At 41.2% G+C, this 17,960-nt stretch overlaps 1 protein-coding gene across 1 annotated transcript in view; it reads left to right on the forward strand.

The window, feature by feature from the left end:
• LOC124795699 (protein bric-a-brac 1-like) overlaps positions 1–17,960 on the forward strand; it is an 837,236-nt gene that overhangs the window by 768,094 nt on the left and 51,182 nt on the right. Inside the window, exon 5 of the mRNA XM_047259779.1 lies at positions 11,161–11,190. Coding sequence (XP_047115735.1) covers positions 11,161–11,190 — 30 coding nt within the window. The remainder of the gene's footprint in view (positions 1–11,160; positions 11,191–17,960) is intronic.

The raw sequence follows: 17,960 nt of genomic DNA on the forward strand, positions 1-17,960 counted from the left end.
ATGCGCGCCTGCACACCTGTGCCGTCACCATGGTAAAATTACACGAACTGTGGCATGAATTGTTGCCACACCCGCCATATTCACCTGATATAGCTCCATCACATTTCTACCTCTTCCAAAAACTGAATAAATTTCTTTGTGGACGAAGATTCACTTCAAACGAAGAATTGGTAGCCGAAGTTGACAACTATTTTGCAGGCCTGGAGGAAACTCATTTTCGAGATGGGATCAAGGCACTGGAACATCGTTGGACCAAGTGCGTTAATCTGCAAGGAGGCTACAATGGGAAATTAAAAAAAGTTTCAGTGATGTAAGTTCTTTTTTTCTATTCCGCTCCGAGAACTTTTCAGACCACCATCGTTTATACAGCTGTAATGAGAGATGGCGACCATTGAAATGTTTTCTTGACTCTAACTGCTATATTTTCAAACACTTGTGAGCTTTTGCAACTATCATGGTTAATATATTCCTCATAGAAATACTATCTTTGGGAAATTTTTAATTTTTTCCGATCTCTGAAAATGTCTCTATTAAAGGCTCCTGCACAATCCAGTGACGTATTTAAAGAAAGAAAAAAATTGAAAAACTATATATGAGGTGAATAAGTTTTCGCCTCTAAACTTTAATTTTTATTGAAATTATTATTTAGATGAGTTCAGGGACTGCTAATTCCAGCACTTATTGCTTTTAAATTAGTAGAGATTTCTAATTTTAATGTACTCATAGAGACATTTCATATTCCACAGCACAACAAGATACTCGTATATCTGACTTAAAGAAATAAGCTGAAATGTTACTCATAAAAATAGCTGATGAATCAGTGTAATAAGTATTGAAATTTAATCCTTGGGGAGAAGTAATATCTGATCATTAGTGGCAAGAAGTATATACACTAAAGCAAGATGACTGAGTTTGAAACACTAATCAGAGATCCTGAGAAAACTCGTAATTGATTTTATTGAACGCCAGAATCGTTTTCTGCGATTTCTCCCCATTTAGCAAAATCACCCCGTATAATATTTCTCGCTATAGAATACTACAAATTTATAAAACTTATTACACAATCATAGAGAAATGTGGTTTTCAAGTGGACCTGAAAACTTCTATAGCAGTAAAAGTGTGATTACTTTAATGAAATTGATTTAGTGCTCAGCTACAATACTATCTTGTTTCATTTTCTTAGAATGTTAAGGAAATTTCTCATATCGAATCTTTCACACTCGCCATGATAGTTTTACAAAAACCATAATTCGATTCGTTCATTGCAACTGTCATTTCTATGTAATAATGACCACATTGCAATACAGAACAAACATCGACAACGGTTCTAGGCGCTTCAGTCTGGAACTGCATGACCGCCACGGTAGCAGGTTCGAATCCTGCCTCGGGCATGGATGTGTGTGATGTCCTTAGGTTAGTTAGGTTTAAGTAGTTCTAAGTTCTAGGGGACTTATGACCACAGTAGTTGAGTCCCATAGTGCTCAGAGCCATTCGATTAACCTCGTTTTGCTTTTGTTGATGTTCATCTTATATCCTCCTTCCAAGACAGTGTCCATTCCGTTCAACTGCTCTTCCAGGTCCTTTGCTGTCTCTGACAGAATTACAAAGTCATCGGTGAACCTCAAAGTTTTTATTTCTTCTCCATGGATTTTAATCCCTACTCCGAATTTACGGCTATTGCACCATACTTGATTTTACTGGTCGAAATAATAAGCGAGATGTGTAGTAATTCGTATTCTTGGGGAGAAGGCGAAAGTTGTCGGAACATGCATTAGCGAGCGATCGAGCTCTTGTATGCCTGAGTATTTTGTCTGTCATAAACTGTATTTATGTTACACAGCACGAGTATGAGTTGAAACGCGATATGGATGGCTGTACGGAGAAAAGTGTGGAAAATAAAATAGCACATGCAGCTGAACACTGATATTTCTGAGCGACGTAATACATTATTTAAGAGTGTTCTCGCTTCGTAATAAGCAATGGTCCTAAATTCTATGTAGCCTGCTTTTTATGACAATCTTACTAGCGATAAATCATCTAAAACAGCTATTCCGCATCGAAAACAATGTTACGCAACGCATCTATTTGCAATGTCCTTGTCGTTAATCACATGAGGCGTCTCGACATCTCATTTTCATTTATAGTGGAAATAAATTTACGATTATTTTCTTTAAAAAGTATTTAACGATACTTTTTTTGAATGGGCACAGTGGAAGAGTAAGTTACACATGGAGAACAGTAAATGAAGTTCAGAGTACAGTGGAAAATTAATTAAGGTCGGAGTAAAGAAGAAAATAGTATAGAACCACTTGTATAGCGGCAAAGTCATAACGTGTCCGAAGATGCGAGGGAAATACAGTGTGTGTTCTCTTTGTTGAACAGCTGGACCCCAGACTTAGGCCTACCTCAATCGAGGAAGGAACGATCATATAGTTTGGTACTGAAGCCAGCCAAGCTGTCATCAGCCAAATCGATGATGACATCGAGCTCATCTATATCCCTAATCTGCGGGAAATGAACAAAATTTCGTCTCTACTAAAACCACTTAAACCCCCTGTATCAATGGGGTAAGATAAACGATGTTCCAAAACTTGCCGTAAAGTGCAGCAAGATTAGTCACGTTGAAATGACCATAAGTGTCTAAAAAATTACAGACCAGTCAACTCTTTACCATCAATTTCGAAAGTCAGTGGACGGGTCATACTTCTTCGGAATCAACGACGAATTATTTCTACCAAATACCGAATTCGGAATTAGTCCAAGACATTCAGTTCCACTGCAGCTGATGCGGCTAGTGCAAGCGATCATAAGTGCCTATACTGATGCAAAATTCACAGCAGTCATATACTCCTGAGCATTGCTCAAGATTTTAACACAGAGTGTGGCATAATGATTTATTGTAAAAATTAATAATATTAAAATTCCAGCGGTATATTGTAAGAATAATTACTTCGTATCGTAAAGGCCGTACTTTTAGTGTATTCGTTGGTGATACGCTTCTATTGTCTATCCTATGAGCGCTGGAGTACCACAAGGTTCGCTTTTGGGAGCGACACCCTTTAATATGCATTTGTCTGACATACAGACTTATATCCAGCGAACACTGCTTCCTTCGCTGATGATACAGCTACACAATGTGATCAAAAGTATCCGGACACCTGGCTGAAAATGACTTACAAGTTCTTGGCGCTCTCCATCGGTAATGCTGAAATTCAATATGGTGTTGGGCAAACATGACAGCTTCCACTCTCGCAGGCATACGTTCAATCAGGTACTGGAAGGTTTCTTGGGGAATGGCATCCCATCCTTCACGGTGTGCTGCACTGAGGAGAGGTATCTATGTTGGTCGGTGAGGCCTGGCACGAAGTCGGCATTCCAAAACATTCCAAACGTGTTCCGTGGGATTCAGGTTAGGATTATGTGCAGAACAGTCCATTACAGGGGTGTTATTGTCGTGTAACCACTCCGTCACAGGCCGTGCATTACGAACAGGTGCTAGATCGTGTTGAAATATGCAATCGCCATCCCCGAATTGCTCTTCAACAGTGGGAAGCAAGAATGTGCTTAACACTTTCGCTGCGGCTGACGCTTATAAGCGTCACAACAAGCCATGAGCCAGTGCGGCTGACGCTTATAAGCGTCCGCGCTCACTGTCGGATTACTCAGTCTAGTTGCAGTGTCTAAGCTAGCATCACAGCGTGTAAACTTTTATTTTGTGTGGTCAGTTATCGAACGTATATTGTTTGCAATGGAGGCTAATGAACATTTGAATGACGCCTGTGAGACCCCTATAGGTGTCAGACAGCAAACAGACTTTAAAACATGACCGCAATACAGTCGAAGCTTATTTGAAGTAATGCATCTAAGGTGTCATCATTGAGCCGGTATAGAACATGATCCTACAGATCTTACAAGGTCTTGACGTCAGCTTGTAGCTCAGGTGTGCTTAGGAGCGTCGGTTACGAGCGGTACTTGCCGTTTCGGAGTGTTACCGGCCCGCACTCGCACGTTGCCGGGTCGCACTGGAGAGTTGCACGCCTGCACCGATGCCGCAGCGAAAGTGTTAAAACATCAATGTAGGCCTGTGCTGTGATAGTGCCACGCAAACAAGAAGGGGTCCAAGCCCCCCCCCCCCCCCCCCCTATGAAAACCACAACCACACCATAACACCACCGCCTCCGAATTTTACTGTTGGCGGTACACACGCTGACCACACCCACACCCTGCCATCCGATCGCCACATTGTGTACCGTGATTCGTCACTCCACACAACGTTTTTCCACTGTTCAATCGTCCAATGTTTGCGCTCCTTACACAAAGCGAGGCGTCGTTCGGCATTTAGCGGCGTGATGTGTGGCTTACGAGGAGCCGCTCGACCATGAAATCCAAATTTTCTCACTTTACACTTGCAGTGGATCCTGATGCAGTTTGGAATTCATTCCTATGTGATGGTCTGGATAGATGTCTGCCTAACATACATTACGACCTCCTTCAACTGTTCCACGATGTCTAATGACTACTGAGGTCGCTGATATGGAGTACATGGCAGTAGGTGGCAGCACAATGCACCTAATATGTTCAAAAATGTGTGTGAATTCCTAAGGGAGCAAACTGCTTAGGTCATCGGTCCCTAGACTTACACACTACTTAATCTAACTGGTGCTAAGAACAACACACATACACCCATGCTCGAGGGAGGACTCGAATCTCCGGTGGGAGGGGCCGTGCAGTCCGTGACAGGACGCCTCAAACCACGCGGCCACTCCGCGCGGCGCACCTAATATGAAAAACGTATGTTTCTGCGGGTGTCTGGATACTTTTGATCACATAGTGTCTATATTACACCGTCAAAAACCTATCGAACATTCACAACAAACTTTAACGGGCTCTATTACTGTTTCGAAAATGGTTAACTGAATTCCGGATCAAAGTAAAGGTGGGCAAAAGTCAAGCAACCTTTTATCCTAGAAAAGACATGATTTACTAACTCTGCTGCTCTTATTCAATGATAGTATTCCTTGGACTGAATTTGCTAAATGTCTTGGAGTTCACTTGGAGAAAGGCCTTACCTTTCAGAAACAAACAGACGTAACTAATAAAGCGGCGACGGTTTGTTAGCTGCCTTATGTCCCTTAATACAAAGAAAATCATCTCTAAATGAGAAAAACAGACTCCTACTTTACAAATAAAAAATAAAACCAGGAATGTTGTCTGCCTGACCCACATGGGGACATACTGCGTCTACGCATATTAACAAACTTCAGGTTTACCAAAATAAGACACTGAAATTATGAAATGATGACATGGCATTATTAGCCGGGAGACTCATCCAGCCCCATCTGGGGTTGTTCTTTCTATAAGAGGTTGTCAAATGAAAACCGAGCACCTACGACGAAGGGACTACGGAAAGGTTCTGTTCAAAAGTTAAGTCATTTATCCCACTGGGAGACGAGAGGATCAGTTCCTGTACTGTAGAACGCGGTCGGCAGCTGACGGACCCACAACTGACCCACTCTTGCATTTCCTCGTCCGGCTGAAACCAACGTCCAAGCATGTCTTCCTTCTGGTCGCCAAAGACGTTGAAAGATCAGGGCTCTAAGGGGGATGTTGCATTGTTTACCAACCAAATCGCTGAAGTGTAGCCTTCATCCGACTGGCGCTGTGGTGGGTGTTATTGTGCAAATAGATGATTCCGTCCGACAGCCCGAGGGCAGACGGAAAAACTAGCAGTGGGGCATCCCACATCTCCCCCGCCAAAGAAATCTAAAGTTGTTCATACAATTTCCAGTAAGGTCATGGTGATCTCCTCCTTCGGGTGCAGGGCCCCCACAACCAGTGCGCAGCGCTGTGGAGACACTTTTTGCAGAAACAGCGACGCGCCATACAGTCAAAAACACCCAGGAATGCTGTCGGACGGAATCATTCTCTTGCACGATGACACCCGCTCCCACACTGCCAATCGCACGAAGACTACCCTTCAGCGATTTGTTTGGGAAACACTACAGTATCCTCCTTACAGCCCATATATTTCACATTGTGGTTTTCAAATATTTGGCGACCAGAAGAAAGACAAGCGTGGACATCGGTTTCAGTCGGACGAGGAACTGCACTAATGCGTGCGGTTGTCGATGCTTCAACGACCGACCGCGTTTTACGAAACAGGAATTGATCGACCCGTTTCCCAGTGGGATAAATGACTTAACGCGGGTGGTGATTACTTTTCAATGGAACCATCCCATGGTCCCGTTGTGGCGGCTGTTCGGTTTCCATTTGACTGCCCGTCATACTTGACACCACTTCTCCGACTTCGGTGTCGATGAAGATGAGATTAAATAAGTAAAACAAACAAACTCCCAGTAGCCCATCCCACCCCCTGCCTCAAAGCGAAGAAAATCTCAGACTTGGCCGGGAATCGAACCCGCGACCCTCAGTCCAGAGGCAGCAAATCCACCCACGAGCTGCGGACAATAAGGCACTGGGAATAATAAAAATGCTCCATGTCACGTTAGAAACTCGCATTAATTAGTCAATTATCCACATATGACCTCCATGACCAGCACAAACATGAGCCTCCGTTGTTTGTACTATTCCCAAGTCAATAATACAAAGTGATGCTGTTATACAATACCATAAACTTTGTAATCACATATTCTTGCTCGTATGTTACGGGTCCAACATCATTGTAAATAATATTTTGATATTTTGCATGTTGTCCAGTACTTACGTCTAAGGAGTCTTGTGAATCTACCATTGTTCAAAATTTGATGATGAACTAGTCATTATAAGCATTGAATATATGTTCATCTAAACTTTATCATGTTGTGGGATTTTTACTACATCCGTAGTAAATGTTTTGCCCCAATATTGTGATGTTATGTGAGCTACACAAAAGTTGGGTGTAAAGATCCTCAGGTCAGAACCCTACAAAATAAAATAACCAAAAAAAGCCAGTGAAAGACAAGTAAGCCTAATGTGATTGCTAAAGACGACGTGACTTGCATCTGTCTGCAGTATACAATAATCCTTTCACGGAGATTTCTGATTCTTGTTCGAGGTTTGGGCAGTCAATAAATTTAAATCTGTCAGTAAATTTAGAAGAGTTTTTCACTGCTTATTTTCACGCGTTTGTAATAATTTGACGTTTTTTTCACATCGTCAGGCCCTCGTCCAACTTAGTTCCATCACCTACAGTTTCAATACCAACAATCAATCAAAACTAGACTCTTAGTCTCCAGAAGAGTGGTTGAAGTCGATTCCTTGTGTTTCCGTACCAAAGTATGCTGTGCGACTCGTCGTGGATTATTTGTGTTTCTCTTGTGTCCTTATTCGTATTTGTCATCACACATACACACTACGGTATCACTGTAGATATTTGAGTTAGAAAATCATTACATCGAAGCAGGTGTCATCTGTACAAGAACGAACTATGTAAAACACAGGAAAAGAAAATTCGAAGTTACTTTTCTTATTCATATGGATAATTTAGCTTATTTTTTGCGTAATATTTTAATAAATACGAGTAAATCGTGTTCGCCAGATTGTGATTCCAAGTGCCAAATTTTGAGCCAATAAATGATAGTCTGCTTCCAGTAAGTTACAGACTATTTAGATTTTGTGCAGTTTTCTCTAGATGGCACGTGTGAATACTGGAATGTTTCTTGTAACGACATGCAGTCGATACGTGTCTTTCAGTATTATTTATCTGTGCTTGCGCCCCCTACCCTAAAGAGTTCGTCAACAGGACGCTAAAGTCTAACAAAGAAAACTTAAATAACATAGGGAAATTAATTGTTCTGCAATACCCTGATGCCATCTCCATATGTGGTGAAATCTTCTTCTAGTTAGCTCTAGACATTTACTGGACATCAGGTGCCAACGTATAGCGTCCATGAAAATTACGAAATAATTTGAAAGTTAAAGTTAATAACCGGTAGCTTTATTCGTTAGAATATTTTCCTTATGCACTTAATGGAATTGGTTTTCCCCATATTTTTCACCTTTCTAACCACAAATTTCAGAGGAAATCATTGTAATGAACAAGACAAGATTTCCTGCGGTTATTTATGAAAAAACCAGCACAAGAAGCGAGTTTACGGAGCAGACTGTGCTCGCCTATGTCGATTTTCCTCTAAGAGTTGAGATTTCCTTAGAATGGACATTACACACGCAGCAAACAGATGCAGTGCACAGAAATGCCGAACAGTGTGGACGCTTCACGCAGCGCATTTGCAGCCTGCACTGAATGACGTGCACTCTGCATCAACACCGGAACGATTAAGTACAGCCTCTTGCACTGGTTCACCCTCCGTTAGCAATTTACTGTCGTCCAGTACCAAGAAGCTACCTTAGCTACTTCACAGAACAAGCTGGCAAACCATGTCATATTCCCAACGACGTCGGCTGTGAGAGCCTCTGCCTGGTCAGAATTGCAATAAACCGCAGTCAGAGATCTCTGCACTTAAAAAAATTCGTATGAAGCAAGTTTCTTCTGAACCGATATTTGTCTGTTATGATCTACCACAGCGGCTCCAAGTAAATCTCGTATAAATTATTCAGATCTGCATGCGGCCCTGCTGAATGGCATTTCGCCAACATCATAGAACCCGATTCCCAGAAAGATCCAACTACGTAACTTTGCGACAACGCAGCGGTCGTTTTTGTAGTCAGGCTGGAAAAATCATTAAAAACGCTGTTATCCGTATTATACCCATCAAAACTGTCTCAGAATTAACCGCTGATGGAATCAAGAGGTTTTTTCATCCACCGAAAGGTTTCAGCACCTGCACAGATTCATACAGGTACGTGCATGTGAGCAATGTAGCTGAATATGTCTCGAGTTTCCCACTGGAAGTAAATGAAGTTATCGAAAGTAAACAGAATGCCACATACTGCGCTTATTTCCTTTCCCGTGAAGATTTAGCTTTTTTTTCTAAAAAGATCACGTGAGACCAGACACTAGCATAAGTATAGGGGTATATGGAAGGACCCCATGTGAGTTACTTTGTATTCTCCCGAACTGGCTTAGGGAAATGATAGGAAACCTAAAACTGGATGAGAGGACTCTGATTCGAAAGAGGCTCCTCCTCTTATGATTGGAATCGAAGGTAGGCAAAGTCCATACCTCCTGCCTTCCCACATCCTGTCATCCTCTATCATCCCATATCCCGCAACAAAAGGAGTATCAGACTTACCGTTTGCACGCGATGGATGCATAACTGCCAACGTCGACAGATCATAGGATAACGCGTAGAAGTTAAGCATTTAATTGAGGACGTTATGATGCAGGCTGTAACCATAAACTATACACCCCCGTCTTTATTACGCTGCCACTGACATTCCGAGCGTAAACTCTGTCTCCCTAAAGGATTCGAACTGTTTACACCCAGGGCAAATAAGGCTTTGGCTTTAGGAGTTGAAGCTTATTGCACACAATTATCCCTTATAATTAAATAAAACTTATTCAGGATGAGTTTCAAAGGGAACAAGGGAATACACAAAGCTCTCATCGACTCTTATGATGCTGATGTCACGGCAACTGCAGAAACTGTGAACATGCTTAAATGTGGCTTCATGTCATTTACTAGTGTCGTTTCTGATGTCAGATTAGTATTATCGAAGGTTACTTGTTCACAATAATCGAAAAATTATTGTATGTAATGTGCTAATGGTCGGTTGTTTTCGCTGCTTTTTTGCTACGGACTACTTATATTGAATATAGCGTTACTTTATTTATTATATTTTTCCTAGAGTCCTCGTCGGAAGCTTGTACGACCCTGAAAGTTCTTCAGCCTTCTTACAGCCAAAAGTTTCTTTTTGAGCTCCTGTGTTTCACTAAGCGAGGTCACTAATATGTAACTTCAATTAAAAAAGACTGCGAAGTTTGTTGTTCGTTATCTCTAACGTACATTGTTGGATAGTGTCATTGTCTTCTCCGGCAGGATTAAGAACGCTGTATTATCGTATGAATCCCACGTAACTTCTTACTCTAGACACCAGTGCTCCGTGAAACATGGGAACAACCTCTGACTAATCTCGCACGTGTTTGTTTTTCCTCTTTCTAGATTTTAACCTCATAGTTACAGGTGGACGCTAGCTCAGTTATGGACTGAAGTGGGTGAAGTAATCGGGTTATGCTAGTTTACGTATGGCAGATTTAAGCAAACAACGTAAACCCAAAACTAGGATAACTGGAGAGTAAATTGAAGTTAACCCTTCCGAAAAACGGTACCATCTTCCCTTGCTAAATCTCATTTCTTAACCCACCAGCGGTAAAAAGATTATTGGTTAACGTTCATTCCAGACGTAGATTTTCTTCCTTTTTTTCATCTTGCCTCTGAGGTTCAGCAAAACTTTGCATTCTAGTCTGTTGTGTGGTATTTACTTTCTTGTTCAATCGGTTACTTGTTGTCGTATCAGTAATTTCATCTACACTGTTCTCAGTATCCCGCATGTATCGTTGATTTCCCTGTTTTACATTTTATTTCTGTTCCACTTCTGAATCATGCAAAATGTTTGTTACACTGATCGTCTACTTGTTTTCGTGCTTACACTGAGAGCGTTCTGTTCGATTTTTGTAATTACACGTTGTTTCTTCGTATTTGCCTATCAGTTCTCTATCAGTTTATTTCAGCTGTTGAAAAATATTTGCATGTTGTAAGTTGTATAACAGTGGACATAAATCGATGTACCCTTATTTCTGTTGACAGGTGTTCTTTCGTTTGAATTTTGGTGTCATTTAATTTAAGTAGATTTAAAAGTGGCAAATATCTCTCTCTTTCAGTTGCACATGTGCCTCTATGTAATCGTTCGCAGGAATTTGTTCTTTATTCGCATAACATTTCTCTCAACTCTTGCACAAGGGTTAGTCTTCTTGAGCTGCCAAGACAAATTCGTAACGTCATCCACGGCAGTTATTCTGCTGCATTCGTTCAGACGCAAACCGTCCGAAGCTGTGCTACTAGTCTTTCTCCCTCACTTGAAGTTGGAGATACGAGGTTGACTTTTATTTCCGAATTTCCTGCAGGCACTGCAGCTGGAGACTTGTTAATTTATTTTATTGTGGCATTCAGAGAATGTATAACAGTGGCGTGTGCAGCTTGTGCCAACGCGGTGCACTTTTCAGTTTTATTTATTCACTTGTTTTCCTTTCTTGCTTTGCAGGATGGTCACGGTCCGGTGGACAGTACTCAGGTTGGTTCTCCGTCAGAAATATATTACGACTGCCCACGAGGTAGCCATAGATGTAGACATCATTACTTACATAAAGATAAAACCATTATATCTGTGAAGTCTTAAACACAGTGTAACGCGCGATGACAGACCTTTAAAATACATAAGAATCAACAGTCCAGTTTACTGAATCTTACGCTTAAATCCTTACTATACGAGTCATGTTTTGTTTTCGATACAGCATATATAAGTACAAATACAAATATATTGGATAGACAGGAGCAACAAAATATACTAAGAAACTTTTCTTCCAAGAATAGATACAAAACATCGCAGTTTTACACATAATTGCACATTACTCGGTGATGTCTCGAAACTCTCAAGGACTTTCACACATTTCATGGAACTACAGTAGTTACAAATTTTGTCACGCTTCAGTGATTTTCAGTGAGTGATTTCTCATTTGTATTAAGGAGAGCTCATTTGTATTAAGCAGAGTTCCATGCTGAGATTGTTTGCGAATCCAAACCTATAATTACTTGGATGTCTTTGGAATACGCGTCGAATTGTTTCAGACTGAAACAGATTGCCTCTGGATCACGGGGACCCGGGTTCGATTCCTGGCTGGGTTGGGGAATTTCTCGGCCCAGGGACTGGGTGTTTGTGTTGTCCTCATCATTTCGTCATCATCATCAACATCATACGTAACAGTGGCTAGATTGGACAGTGTAAAAATTGGGACACAGAAAATATATTAAATCCATTAAACGTAGGGGATACGCGTAATAATTCTCATAACACTTTGTCAAGGACGCCGGTGCAGTGTTCCGTTGTGATTCCTCACACAGTACTGCGCCACCTCTGCCGAGAGTGTTCAGATCTGCGTCCGGACATCAAGATTTAGGTTTCTTGCGGGTCCCACAAATCGCTCCAGGCAAATGCCTGGATGATTCCTTTGAAAAGGACCCAGCCGATTTCCTTTCCCATCCTTACCCAATCCCCAATCCAGCACCTAATGACCTCGTTGTCGACGGGACTTAAAATCCTAATCGTCCTCGTGTGTCACCGACCTTACAGCGGCTCGCGCGCGATTTTCTCGCAGTCCTTAATCATACATAAAGCTGCCAAATTTTAAAACACGTAGAGCGATTTAACTGGCGACGTGTTCCACACTTTGCAGATCATGGTTTTGCCTAATACGTCACAAAACAAAAATCTATCTTTGCTGTTACACAAAGAATAATACAACAAAATATAACACGACAAGAGATTTAACGTTTCGCCGTTGACATACCTTAGAGCCATCTGTTCAGGCCGCTTGGACTGTCACATACTGACTGATTCGCGATACACTGAAGGAACACAGAACCACACTTTAATCGAACATAACAACATCGTATCTAGCAACAATGCAGGCTGAATGATACAAACAAGTGTCAGTGTGGAAATGTTTCAAAATACCGTATCTTGTAAACGGCTCTCACTAGAATCTTGCAACGAACACCACTGACGTTCTGATTTACACTACTTTTAGTTTGTCTACATCTGCAGGCACTGCTCCACTTAAAAACTGTATATTTGTACAAAAATACAATTTATAAGTATTATTTCAATCTGTTTATTGGCTTACAATACGAGTCCCTGACTACCAATCCAGTCTCAACGTTTGCGGTTCAAGTTGTGGGTGATTCACCCTGTATACAATTTTGCACAACTGGTATTTTACCATTCTTATAAGCGAAAGTAACCTGCACATTTCTCAGTTGTCTGTACTCTTTGCTGTATGTTAAGTTCGCCAGAAATGTAAGCAAAGAAAGGGAGTAATTCTGCAGCGTACTCATATTAAAATCTAAAAGGAATTCCGAAGGGCCAGGCACCTTATTCAGCAGTTCCCGTATCTTTTCAGGAATAGACGTAATTTTTTTTATCATTTCACTCATTTGACTATTCAACGTAAATTCACTTTTAACCGCGAAACTCCCCTTTAAATACATTCCAGTGACTTATCACCGATCAGATAGTAAAATAATGTGGAATATGCGTCTATTTAATCGCATTATTCCACTTTTTTTATGCTTTAGACTAAGGTGCGTGCTGAAAATATTGGAAAGTCTCTGCTTGTCTAAACAAATACTTCGTCTAGGAGCTGTCTCTCAGGGCTACATAGGTTATACGCCATAACGTGGATAACAGCGGCCAAGTTCTATTTATCTATTAACTATCATCCATGAAATAGACAACTTCTAGTCCGTCGGCAAAACCGTAATCAGGTAAAATTCGTAGCAGATGACAATCCTCTAACATTAGTAGTAAGAGTCGGCCAATCTGCATGAAAAAGGGTTCGATTCAATACACGGCCATCAGTGACTGGAAGTCAATGTTGACATTTGCTGGCCTTCCACACACATACACTAGTGACGTGACGTGGCTTGGAATGAAACCATGCGGCGTAAACTAGGCTACGCTTTTGCGCTGCGGTGCCTTTGTTCGTCACCCGACTGCAGGACTGTGATCCGGCTGCCTCATCGTGGAGTTAGTGGTTCTGTAATTGGAACGCAGTGCCGTGGACAATGGCGAGCCCTCCTACTTATTGTTAGTGTAGGATGAACTAGCTGCTCACTCCACAGCAGCTTCTGCCCCTCGTCAGCGTTGCGTGTTTACAGTAAAGACTATTCCTGCTTCCAGATATCGGAAGTTTGAACTGCCTGACATTTATCTCCTTTAATAGAAACACGTTTCACAACACGTCTCTCATGCGATGTATTTGATCTCACAACAGCGGTGCATGACACTGAAGAAGTGTACTGCCAACAAATGCATTTTAATTAAGGGAGCGGCGTCACTGCACTGAAGAGTCGTTACGATTACTGAACTTTATACATACGTATAACTCTAATGTACTTTTGCCAGACGGTGTAACTCATTGGTTAAGACACTGGACTCATATCTCTAACGAGTTCAACATCGTTGAGATGTGCTTAACTTCTTTGCAACGCCATGTGAGCAACCAGCAGTTATGCGTTCCCCCCTCCGCTGTGGAACAGTTGGTCAGACGCCAAATTCTTATATGAGACACCATAAACGCTGACAACCGGTACTTTTAGATGTTGTTATGTATAGAACAACTCTGGTTTGAATTGATTTATACCACACAAATTCATTTCGTAAACAAAACCGACTCGTCAGCAGAAGTAGACATTGCTTTTCGAAATACGTTTTATCCATACGAGGTGAATGACATTAAGGTCATGTACGGGTAAAAAACACATCGGTCTCGCACTCAGGCTGACGACAGTTCAAATCCCCGGCCAGCCATCCACATTTAGGTTTTCCGTGATTCAGATTCGATGACTCTGTGCAAAGTGCCAGACTACAAATCAAAAGATATTGTGTTCGATCCCTGGTCAGTCCTAGGATTTTTATCTGTCACTTATCACTTCTTTCACCTTTGACAATGTTTGTTGATGCGGAAAAGGCCATGTTGGACTGTGGTTCTTAGTCCATGTCAGACTGTAGGTCCCCCTATAACTGGCTAGGTAAGTCACTTCAGAGGTTGGAGGAAGACAACGGTATATCACCTCCAATAGCATCATACCTAATAAAGCACTGTTTTGTTCAAAACAATCTTCGGACTGACGACTGCTTTTCTTTTCTGTACGTCTGTAAATCACTTAAGATGAATAATGGAACAATACCTTCCACAATCCAAGCTTGTGCTCTGTGTCTAATGACTCAGCTATCGACGCATCGTTAAACCCAGATCTTCTTTCCTTTCTTTCGACTGAAATAATTTTGCTAGTAACATCTGAACGAACAAGAGAGGTTGGAGGCAGCCTGTCTTTATTGCTCTAATGGCCTTTTCTCCCAGCATGACCGACATATGTGTTAAACACAGCTCACACTCGCCCTTTTTGTATCCATCTCTTCCTCCCTCTGTCTGTTCACCTCTTCTTCCCTGTTTCTACAGTGCAATAAAGCAGGCCAATATTACTTCCACAACATGCCTGTTGTGCAGGACAGCCAACATGTCAGAGTCAGGAAAACACATTTCTTACCCCTGACATGTAGACTTCCCTGCAAAGCGGGTTGGTTGCCACTCCCTGTTCCCATCTGTCAATCACAAATAAAACAGGTTTATGTGTGTGGATACTTTCCAGCACATTGAGGGAAGTGTGCAGTGTTTACAACTGGACTTGTATTAGAGTTTGCATTTCCCATGAGATGCTCCTGATCTAGTAAGTTTAAGAGAAAATACTTCAAGTAGAACCTTACAAAATGAAATTTGTCTTTTTGGGTGAAAACAATAAGCTACCTACGAAATTAGAGACTTTATAATAAGGCATGTTTAGCTTTTTAATATTTTTAGACATGAATAGCTTTTCAATTTTTTTTTAGATACTGCCAGATGTCTCTTTTCCATAGATGGGGGAGACCGAGTTTCTATCATCTTTCCTGTGGAACTTTGTAAATAAGACTAATATGCAGCCGAGGCTGTAGGTACTAACTCTGCCTTTTTCTACTTGCGAGAACTACATACCATGCGTGATACACAAACTTGTGTAAGAGTTAGCCATTCTGCAGAACTTGTAGTCAAAAATGAAGTAACTCGAAATTTGGCATGATCGTTTCCGTAAGTTACATAAAGTTGTCGCAAGCCATCAAACAACAAATCATTTTAGGAAATTAGCAAAAGTGCATTGGATCGGTACTGGTTTCATGAGTATTATTAGTTATTACACTGTTATTGCCACAAGGAAAGTTTCCTGATTGGACATTCCTTGGTTAATTGTATATTTTAGCATGAATACTTTAATTTATTTGTGTAAGACTGTAACAGATTTGTCCCTATTTCTGCTCCTATTAAGAACCTGCAGATAACTGATAATATCAATAATGAACACTACACATTGCATCTATCCCTTTTTCAGTCTGTGAACTAATATTACTTTTTCAAGATAAGCAAATATAGAGTAAAATGACGTCCAAGCTGCTAAACACACCACTATCCCACGACGGTTAACTTTGCAGTAGAAACTACTATGAAGGTTTTTATAGTCTCTTTTCAGTCTAGACAGCAAAGGACTTGAAAGAGCAGTTGAACGGACTTTGTTAACATCGAGTATTGTATTACGTGTCAGTAAGTCCTTTCTGAAAGTATTTGTATGGAGAGTAGCCATGTATGGAAGTGAAACATGGAGAATAAACAATTTAAACAAAAAGAGAATAGACGATTTTGAGATGTGGTGCTACAGAAGAATGCTGAATATTAGATGGGTATATCATGTAACTAATGAGGAGGTACTGAATAGAATTAGGGAGAAGAGAAATTTGTGGTACAACCTGACTAAAAGAAGGGATCGGTTGCGTTGGTAGGACACTTTCTGAGGCGTCAAGAGATCGCCAATTTAGTACTGGAGGAAAGCGTCGGTTAAAATTGTAGAGGGATACCAAGAGATGAATGCAGCAAGCAGATTTAGCAGGATGTAGGTTGCAATAGTTACTCGGAGATGAAGAGGCTTGCACGGGATAGAGTAGCATGGAGAGCTGCAATAAACAAGTCTTTGGACTGAAAACCACAACTTCAGTCTAGATATGTTCATTTCGTTATTTCGAAAACATATGTAATAATTATCAATTATTTAAGATGATAAAAAAGTAAATTTGGTGAGTGAAAAGAAATGGCTCTGAGCACTATGGGACTTAACTTCTAAGGTCATCAGTCCCCTAGAACTAAGAACTACCTAAACCTATCCAACCTAAGGACATCACACACATCCATGCCCGAGGCAGGATTCGAACCTGCGACCGTAGCGATCGAGTGAAAAGAAAGAATACTTGAAGAGAGAGATTACATTCACGTGGCAGTCCCTGTTATTCTTACAGAAATACCATTCCAATTAAGGATCACATCAATATTCTACATATTTTATGTTTCCCACTATACGAATCGTATTTTCTATGTCCCGAGTTGTCCCTGTCACGAGCTATAGTGTCGGAGGGTTATGCAGCGTGATGCTAAATTTCAGTTGTAGGCCTGCCCTCAAAGACATGCCTGGTAGGAACCCTACGGAACATATTTTTCGGTATCGAATGATAACTTCTACTTATGTGCATACGCACTTATTCACGACAGTGGCACAATCGCAGGGACAAGCTACACTTTGTACACAATGTAAACTTCTTGCCAATACCAACAATTTTCTACAGAAATCAACCGCTTCTTCACAACAGTCGTGGAGTTCATCGCCCAGAATTATAACATAAATTCTAGTTGTAAGGTTTAATCACACATACAGTCGTGGCACTCGGCTCATTTTCTTTAGACACTGCGACAGCACGAAGCGGACTGTTGACTACAATATCTCATGAGTGCGATCAGTATCGTTTGTACTGATTTGTACAAAAGGGAGCGTACGTAGAGGATTATATTGCAATAACAACAAAAAGAAGATTACAAATCTGACGTTATACACTGAAGCGCTAAAGAAACTGGTATAGGAATGCGTATTCAAATACAGAGATATGTAAACAAGCAGAAATGGGCGCTGCGATCGGCAACACCCATATAAGACGACAAGTGTATGGCGCAATTGTTAGATGGGTAACTGCTGCTGCTACAATGACCGGTTATCAAGTTTTGAGCGTGGTGTTATACTCGGCGGCCGAGCGACTGGACACAGCATCTCCGAGGTAGCGATGAAGTGGGGATTTTCCCGTACAAACATTTACGAGCGTACCGTGAATATCAGAAATCCGATAAAACATCAAATCTCCGTCTTAGTTGCGGCCGG

Source organism: Schistocerca piceifrons, chromosome 4, assembly GCF_021461385.2.
Source record: "Schistocerca piceifrons isolate TAMUIC-IGC-003096 chromosome 4, iqSchPice1.1, whole genome shotgun sequence".
Taxonomy (NCBI): domain Eukaryota; kingdom Metazoa; phylum Arthropoda; class Insecta; order Orthoptera; family Acrididae; genus Schistocerca; species Schistocerca piceifrons.